The sequence below is a fragment of the Mus caroli genome, chromosome 3, assembly GCF_900094665.2.
Source record: "Mus caroli chromosome 3, CAROLI_EIJ_v1.1, whole genome shotgun sequence".
NCBI classification, from domain to species: Eukaryota; Metazoa; Chordata; class Mammalia; order Rodentia; family Muridae; genus Mus; species Mus caroli.
Window position 1 is genome coordinate 126,798,740 of NC_034572.1, and position 9,453 is coordinate 126,808,192.

General features: G+C 42.5%; 1 protein-coding gene across 3 annotated transcripts in view; it reads left to right on the forward strand.

The window, feature by feature from the left end:
* Ppa2 (pyrophosphatase (inorganic) 2) overlaps nt 1–1,767 on the forward strand; it is a 74,001-nt gene extending 72,234 nt beyond the window's left edge. For 2 of the 3 annotated variants that reach the window (XM_021158331.2, XM_021158333.2), the window contains 2 exons: nt 289–328; nt 1,582–1,767. In XM_021158331.2, the coding sequence (XP_021013990.1) occupies nt 289–328; nt 1,582–1,610 (69 nt within the window). In that variant the 3' untranslated portion in view covers nt 1,611–1,767. The remainder of the gene's footprint in view (nt 1–288; nt 329–1,581) is intronic. The other variant, XM_021158332.2, reaches the window with a different exon arrangement.
* Nucleotides 1,768–9,453: the final 7,686 nt, after the last annotated feature.

Below are 9,453 nucleotides of genomic sequence, written 5' to 3' on the forward strand. Positions count from 1 at the left end.
ATTTCTGTATCCATTCCTCTGTTGAGGGACATCTGGGTTCTTTCCAGCTTCTGGCTATTATAAATAGGGCTGCTATGAACATAGTGGAGCATGTGTGCATGCGTTCTTTAATTTGACTACTTCTGGGGGCTCATTTCTTAGAAAGAATGAATACCCCAGTAAAGCAGAAGGAATCTTTACTTTTTTGAAGTTAGAGTCAATTTTATTCCATAATCTCATTAAAAACATTTTTGTGTTCACTTCCATATATAAACATATATATGAATTCTCTCCTGTTCTTGCCTTTAGGTTCCAACACCTTCGATGAATAAGGAAAGCAATGCAGAAGGTACGGAATGTCTCTTATAAACATTGTCAGTTTAAGAGAGAGACTGAGAGTGAGTGTGTGCTTTGGGGAGTCGGTTTTGTCCTTCCACCATACACTCTGGGGATAGAATCCAGGTCATCAGGCTTGGGAACAGGTACCTTCACCCTGAATCATCTCAGCAGTCTTGTTACAATTCTTGAGAGCAAAATCTATGACTTTGTTTATAGTAGTAAAAACCAATAAATAAATAAAACTAGTTTAAAAGTTATATAAATTAAGTAAAATAGATTTCAGATTAAATTGCTCAGATAAAACATCATTTGTCCTAACTTCAACAAATGAGGATTACAGTTGTTAATTTGGAGCTAGCTAGTCTGACGACATGGTGACTGAACACCTGCCATCTGGCTTGCTCGGGCCTCCTCGTGGCTGCTATAGTATGGCAGTGTGACTCACTCACGTGATTGATGGCTCTCTGTGAAGTAATGAGAGATTCCAGCCAGTTCTGGTAAAGTTAGGACGACTCTAGAAACTTGAATCTAAAAGATTTATTTTATTATCTCTAGGCATTTTAACTGAAAGTCTTAAAACCAAAATGTATCATAAGTTCCATGACTTTGGTTATCTTTATTTGAAGCTGTTTTAAGAATTCTTTAGTAACATTTCAGAATGTAAGCATATACGCATACCACATGCCATTCGAAATATGACAATGCTTTTGGCCTTTTAATATAAAATGTTAGGATATTCAACTTTGTGAATTTGGAGGAAAAAAATGAGAACAACTGATGGCGTTCAGCTACGAGATGTTTAGGGGCGAGGGTGTCCCTAGACATGGATCCATGGAAGAGCAGTGCAGCCCTCATCTGCTGACCAGTCAGACTTTTTTTGCAGTACATCTTCTTTGAGTTATTTAATGAACAATCAAATTTTAGAGCAAAAAGGTTTTTCTAAACCTTTCCTATCTTTTGCTAGAGGGCTAACTTCTGTACTCTTAGCCAGAGACTAAAATGCCCTCAAAGGGGGCCAGAAAAATACTGTGAGAAGGTTCTAGAATTCTACTGTAGTTTTCTATGAAGCTTGAGTCAACTGAAAACATGGGAGAACTGGAGGCAGTAGCCAGTCTTAAGGAGAGAGATGACATGTTAAGATTATAGAGACTTTTACAAAAATCTTTCTGGATACTTCCTACAGATGTAAACTAAACATGTCTCATTCTTCCTCCCTTCACTGCTCCTCATGCCTTCTACCCCACCTCCCCATACTTTAAACAGAAGAAGTGTGGCACTTCCTCCCCAACTGATGGGGACACGAGGCTTCTGCGCCGACGTCAGCCTCCAGGGACTCCCGGGGTTCCTTCTCCTTTAGTGCTCTTGCCGGGAACCTGGATGGCCATCTGATGACTTCCTGTCAGACATCACTGTTAAAACTTTTAAAATAAACTTGTAAATAAATACTAACATTTTGAACCTCTCTTTTATATATTTATTAATAAAAGAAAGAAACAGTTTCACTTAATTTTGTATTTGAATCTAAAGGCATTATTTAGCTAATGATTTCATTTACTTTTGTGTCTAATTGGTCAAATGTATAATCAGGAATTTAACAATAAAATTTTTACCAATTACTATTATATTCATAACTTCTAGGCACTTTTCAAGTCCATCATTGGCAAAGCCTTTTTTAACCAAACTGTCCTTTCTTAGCACTGTCTGCATAAGTGAGTCATATGCCTTAAGGCTCATCCTCTGATTGGTTGTTCTAGAGGCCCTTACACCTTCCAGCTTTTCACTCCATCCCTTTGACTTTAGTCCTCACCTCTGTGGAGATTAAAGATCCTCAGAGGAAGAATGCTGCTCAGACATCTCCTTAAATGCTCCGAACCCCACTCTATTCCTAAGTGTCCTCTGCACACACTGTGTGTCCTTTACACACACACACACACACACACACACACACACACACACAATGTCCCCCATCTCACTGGGCACCCCACCCTCCCAGGTCCCTTCTTAGGCTCTGCCTCATCCACATGGCTCTAGGCCTCCTTACCATTGATCATTCTGTCCCTGGCTTTGTTCCAAACTCATCCTCCGTATTTCCACAATTATTTTCTTAGCTCTTCTCAAAATAGATTCAATGGCTCTTGTATTCCCAAGAATAAAACCTAAATTCTCATTCTCTCCAGACATCCATCCTCTCTCCTGAGGTGCTACTGCCCACATCACTGTAGACATGTAGTGTACTTTCATACTCTCGTGACTGTTACCCGCCTGGCAATCCTGGCCGAAGCCTTTTCTCCTTTTCCTTTCTATTTGGTCTCATGGCTGCATTCACTGATATGTTTTTCTGGTTTGCAAAATATTGTTAACAATACTTTTTTCCACTTACAGAGCACCTTTGGTGTCTCAGGAAGTGTTTCAGAAAGCAACATGCATACACCCTATAAAGTAGGTTCTGCTCACTTGGTGTTTGCAGTCCTGGGATATTCTGTAGCTTGCCGAACATCACACAACTAATTTCAGAGCCAGGATTAGAACTATTGACTCGCAAGCTATATATCACATGGATTTTCCTGCCTGTGTATGTGAGATGCTTCTCACAATGAAGGCAAAATTTATAGCATCCTTCTGCATGAAGATAGAGACAATGTAAGCATTTTCAATGCATGTTTGGGGGTGGGGGGTGCATGTGGAAGACATAGCACAACCTCAGGTGTCATTCCCCCTCAAGCACCAGTCATCATTTTGGAGTCAAGATCTGTTGCTGGGATCCAGGACTCACTGATTTGGTTAGGTTGCCTGGCTATAGAGTCCCAGGGAGCCTCCTGTCTTTGCCTCCTCAGTTCTGAGTTGACAGTCACATGCTAACATGCTGGATGCTGGGGATAGAACTTGGGTCCTCATGCTGACACACAGCAAGCACCTTACCAACTTAATCATCGCCCCAGCCCAGCAAGAAAGCAAGACTTTCTTGAAGTCCTTGGACAGTTTGAACAACTTTGAGGGATAGCAAAGAGCACAAGGGAAGAATATATTTTAGTGCTGTACTGACGGTCCTGGTTGGTGGGTTTTGTGGGGGCTGTTGGTTGGTTGGATTTTGTCAGCTTGACACAAGCTAGAATTACGTGGGGAAAGGACAGTTAATTCAGAAAATGCCTGTAGGGAAATCTGCGGTGCATTTGCTAGTGTATGGGAGAGAGGCAGGGGGTGGCAGCCTTCTGGGGCTGTGCTATCTTGGATATCCTGAGTAGTATAAAAAAGCCAGCTGAACAGGCAGTGAGGATGAAGTATGAAGCACCACTCCTCCATGGCCTCTGCTTCAGCTCCTGCCTTGAGTTCCTGCCGATGTCTTCCCTCACTGGTAGGGTGTAATCTTAAGAGTTGTACACTGAAATTTTTAACTAAGTTGCTTTTGGTCATGGTATTTGAGCACAGTAGTAGAAACCCTAACAAGGCACTGACTTAAATGTGAAAATAAAAACACATGTATAATAAAATGTCATATATAAAGAAGAAGGAAGACCATTTGTCATTCCTCCTTAGAATAGGGAACAAAATACCTGTGGAAGGAGTAAAAGAGACAGAGTTTGGAGCTAAGACAAAAGGATGGACCATTCAGAAACTACCCCACCCGGGGATCCATCCCATAATCAGCCACCTAACCCAGACACTATTGCATATGCCAGCAAGATTTTGTTGAAAGGACCCTGATATAGCTGTCTCGTGTGAGGCTATGCCAGTGCCTGGCAAATACAGAAGTGGATGCTCACAGTCATCTATTGAATGGAACACAGGACCTCCAATGGAGGAGCTAAAGAAAGTACCCAAGGTGCTGAAGGGGTCTGCAACCTTATAGGTGAAACAACAATATGAACTAATCAGTACCCACCAGAGCTCGTATCTCTAGCTGCATATGTAGCAGAAGATGGCCTGGTCGGCCATCATTGGGAAGAGAGGCCTCTTGGTCTTGCAAACTTTATATGCCCCAGTACAGCGAAACACCAGGGCCAAAAAGTAGGAGTGGGTGGGTAGGGGAGCAGGGTGGGGGGAGGGTATAGGGGACTTTCGGGATAGCATTTGAAATGTAAATAAAGAAAATATCTAATAAAAAGTCATATTTTTATATATCATTATATACATGTACATATGTGTAATTCAAATTATATATAAATATTTTATGTTTATATAAATATGTTTATATAAATTCTATATAAATAATATTTAACCTATGTATAATATAATAAATAATATATTTATATAATTTACATATATAAACATATAATATATATAATGAGTACAGAACACTTAGCCCTGCAATTTAAAAAAATTAAGCTGAATTTTTATGGAAGGCCAGGATGAAGAAGTTTGTGTGTTGTGGGGGATGTGGAAGTCAACTTTGTAAAGGAAAAAGTGGGATGAAAAGCGAGGTGCCACGGACTCCTGCAATTCCTTAAAGAGGTCTGGTCTGTGGTACATGGCATTAGATCTAAGATGGCTTCTGAAACACAGATGAGAGAGCCAAAAGGAACCAAGGCGAGGGCAGTGGCCATGCCCGCTGTCTTCACAGAAGTCCTCACAGGTGATAATACTGAGTTACCTCATCAGTCCAGGCTTTCACTGGAGCATGCTGATGGTGTAGCAAGATACGATTAGCCAAGAACTTAGGGGCTTGGGATTGGCTCAAACACTGTATATAAGCGTTTGAGCTGGGCAGTAATCTCAGATCTGCACTCTGATGCTGGTCTCGGGAGCCACAGTGCCCGGGATTTGTCACATGACTCTGTTGTCTCTCAGCCCCCTCCTCCCATCCTCAGTCTTGTTCACACAGTGCGTGTGGAATTTCTTCTGTGTATTGAAAGACTGTGTCTAGGTGAGCCAGCTTCCCCTTCCTCGGGCAGGCAGTACCCAGATGCCACCTAGTTGACACTTCTGTGACTCAAGTTTGCTTCATAGTGTGTGATGTTTTTTATAAATAATACATAAAATTGAATTAAATCGTCACGCTTATGGAACTGAGAAGTGAACCCAGGGTTTCTCTGTGCCCTGCAAAGGACGGCTGCTGAGCTGCTACCCTGAACCTAGTTGTCATTATTAGGTGACAACTACATTTTGTTGAGTTGGCCTTTTGTAATTATTTCAGAATGTCTTCCAGCTTATCTAATTTAATTCTTCCCAGCCCAGTCCTATGGGGCAATTAAATTGAATACATTTATACTAATGCTTAGGAAACCCATTGGGAAATAGCAGATTGTATCATTTTTTAAAAATGGCCTCAAACAGATTAGAAAACGGAAATTGACCCCAGTGGGCTGTCGGGTAATACCGAAAGCTAGTTCCCATGAATGGAGTAAATTAGAAGGTCATGATCCTAGATCCATCTTCCTCAAAGTTGCTCCAAGGGAAACTGTCAAGATTTTCCCAGCTCCCGTACAGTGTTCTCATCCTCGTGGTTCTCTCCGGCTTGCTGCTGTTAGTGCTGTTGCTCAACAGAAGGCCCACCTCTTACCATGAACACGTCACTATTAGGAGCCAGTGTGCTCATTAATTAGAGTGATGTATTCTGAGAAAGGAATTTGTGGCTGTGAGCTAGATCAGGGCATGCATGCCTTGTGCCTTGCCCTTTGCCTTCCATTACCATGTTATTATTAACACAGTGAATCCAGTTGTTATGTTCTGTTGAGCCTCTGTTATCTCCATCTTCCTGTCAGTGTCTGTGCAAGAAACCTATTGGTGACTGGCAGTGAGGTCTTTGCAGCTCCCAGTCGGAATCACCGTTTATTTTACTAGTACTATTCGTAATAGATTCAATTTTGTCTATGTATTTTCTTGGCCTGATTCTTTATTAGATCTTTGATGTCCTTTTCTATTTCTGCGATTTCTTTTAAGATCTGAATACCAGATCCAAGCCTCAGTTTCAAATAAAAACACTCTGTATGCTGGCTCTGAAGTTATACATGCTGAGCTGTGGGGGTGTGATAGAATTCTTCAGATTGAGGGAGGGCCTCCTTCCCATTGCCTGTTGAAAGCTTAAAGTGCAAAGATGATGTTGTAAAACTTTCAATGAGATACTACATTAAAAGTGAATAAAATAGCCAGGCAGTGTTGGGGCATGCCTTTAATCCCAACACTCAGGAGGAAGAGGCAGGCAGATCTCTGAGTTCAAGGCCAGCCTGGTCCACACAGAGTTTCAGAACAGTCAGGGCTACACAGAGAAACACTGTCAAATCAAACCAAAAGAATCAAATAGATGGGAACAATTTTGGAAGACGTTACCAACGATGGCTAAATGGTCTTAATTGGCTAAAGCCTCAAACACTGGGCAGCAGATGTGTAGCTGTGGCCCTGAATTTGATTAGCAGGGATCAATTCCCTGACCTTCAAAACCAACCAAGCCCCCCCCCCCCCGGGAGGAGGGGGGGAGCCAGCAGTTCAACTGAGCTGGTTGTCCCTTCTTCCCTTCTTGTCATAACGACACTGATTTGTGTAGAGCAAAACGGTTCCTCGATGCTTCTGTGTCAGGTTCCCATAGCTTCTAGTGATGGTGTGGAACAGAGCTCTGGGTGCAGACACAGAGACCAGCCAGTGCACTTCCGTGGTGTCTCTGTGTTTTAGCTTGAGCAGGTCCTGATCCTGAAACTCAGCTAGAGTGTGTGCTCTTCTGAGACCCCTTGCCCAAGCCTCCTAGGGAAAGCTTGGTTTTGTTGTTGTTGTTGTTGTTTTCTGTTCTGTAATTCATGCACAGTATTTAGATTGGTCTGTCTTGTTCAAGATCTGCTCCTATTGTCTGTCCTATAAAATCACTGAACTATAAAATCACTGAGACAGACTGCACCATGACAGTTTTGAAAGCATTTGTTCTATACACTAGCAATCTGTCTTTGCTGAGTTACACTGATATGGTGCCTTGTGAGAAAGATGGATGCTTTGTTTGTTTGTTTGCTTTTGTTTTACTTATCACGTGTTAAGTTTATAGAAGGCAAATGGAGTACTGGAAGTTACAGGCCCTGTGCCAGTTGCTTCAAGTTGGTTTATTTTCTTTTAATGTGCGTGGATTCCATTCCTGGAGTCAGGAAGCTCATTTAATCTGAAGATATGGTTCTAAATATTACATCCCCCCCACACAAAGTTGCCTTATTGTCACCTAAAATCCTACTTACCATCAGAACCTGGGTTAAAATCCTTTCTGAATGATCTCCTCTGCTGTGCAGCCTCAGTGGGCATGAGCAACAACAGCCTAGTGTCAAGACAGAAGCAGCCCAACCCTGACTCTTCACACATCCCTTGGACCTTCTTAATGCAACCTAGAACACTGTGTTGCCTTCCCAGTGAGTGGTTCCTGCTACCCATCCGGGGTTTTTCTCTGGAGGAATCTGGCCAGCAGTCATTTTGAGAGTTCTCACACAAGATTCCTCTAATGCTCCTGGGAACAGAGCTAACATCCAAGCCTGCTCACCCTGTCTTCACTGCTGCCTTTTGTACAAGAGGAGACAAAAATAAACCCACAATCCTTGACAATAAAAATAGACCCCAGGCTTAGAGGCCAACATTCTTCTTCCAGAATGGCTTCCTTCATGAATTCTTGGATAATGACCAGTAATAGCTTCCATGTTTAAAATGTGACCTCCTGACCCTGAGAGGAGCTTTTCAGACTAGAAATAACGTGAGCAGCACACTGACAGGAGACCAGGAGTAACCCAAAGAAAGAGAAGGCACAGCCAAATGAGAGGAACATAATCCATGCAGATCTAGTTGAAATGGGCTCAATTGATAGATTCTCATAAAAATAGTTTTAAAGGGCATCTGTCCCACTTAGAGCTGCTTAGTCCAGGCTACTCTATTTCACAAATGTTTTTCTCACAGAAAAGTCACTTTTCCCTCTCTTTCCCACAATATCAAATGTCATTCCTCTGATAGCCTCGTTTCATTTGCAGAAATACTTAAGAATTCTACTTGGGAAGATTTTAGAGCTCTTGACTCCCGGTTCCTCGTTTTCCAATCCTCCCCGCCCTCCACCTTTTAAAACAGTGCCCTAACCATGAACGTCGTAATATCAGTAGCGTTCTCTAGAATGCATAGGCGTTCTCCCTAGCATGTTCACACATGCACAGGTGCTCGTACATATGCATGTATATGCAAAGGTCCAGGAGCTGTAGACTGTAAGCTGCCTTTTCTGTTTGGTTTTGGAGACAGGTGGTGTGTAGCTCATGCTAGTCTTGAATTCACTAAGAGGCTGAGTATGATCTTGAATTTGATTTATTTTAATCCTCCTGCCTCCACTTAAATGCTGCTATGACAGGTAGATGCCACTATGCTTACCTCTTGCAGTGGCTTTTCTGAAATCTGAAAGAGGACTTGGGATAGGGAACTTGTTTAAACAGCCAGGAATTTTGCTTTGTATGGAGAGCATACACAAGCATGCGCCAAGGTTGGTTGCAGAGAGCCAATGATAGAACTGTCTTGAAACAGGGTGTTCAAACCCAAATGTGGCTTCCTGTTTCTGATTATTCTTGCCTCCATGCTTCACCTCCTTTGTTCTGTGTGTATGCAGAAGATTGCGTGATGGCAGATTCGATGTTATGTACTGTACTGGCTAATTTTGTGTCAACTTGACACAGCTGGAGTTATCACAGAGAAAGGAGCTTCAGTTGAGGAAATGCCTCCATGAGATCCAACTGTAAGGCATTTTCTCAATTAGTGATCAAGGGGGAAAGGCCCCTTGTGGGTGGGACCATCTCTGGGCTGGTAGTCTTGGGTTCTATAAGAGAGCAGGCTGAGCAAGCCAGAGGCGGCAAGCCAGTGAAGAACATCCCTCCATGGCCTCTGCATCAGCTCCTGCTTTCTGACCTGCTTGAGTTCCAGTCCTGACTTCTTTGGTGATGAACAACAGCATGGAAGTGTAAGCCGAATAAACCCTTTCCTCCCCAATTTACTTCTTGGTCATGATGTTTGTGCAGGAATAGAAACCCTGACTAAGACATGTACCTAAAGTTCCTATCCAGAAATTGTTCCGAAGGCCCTTGATAGCTAGCTTGGGCAACACATTGAGACTTTATTTAGGGAGAAAATAAAATGCTGTGTGTGGTACCATATGCATGTAACTCTGCCACTCTAGAGACAAAGATGAGGGAGTCACCACAAGCTTGT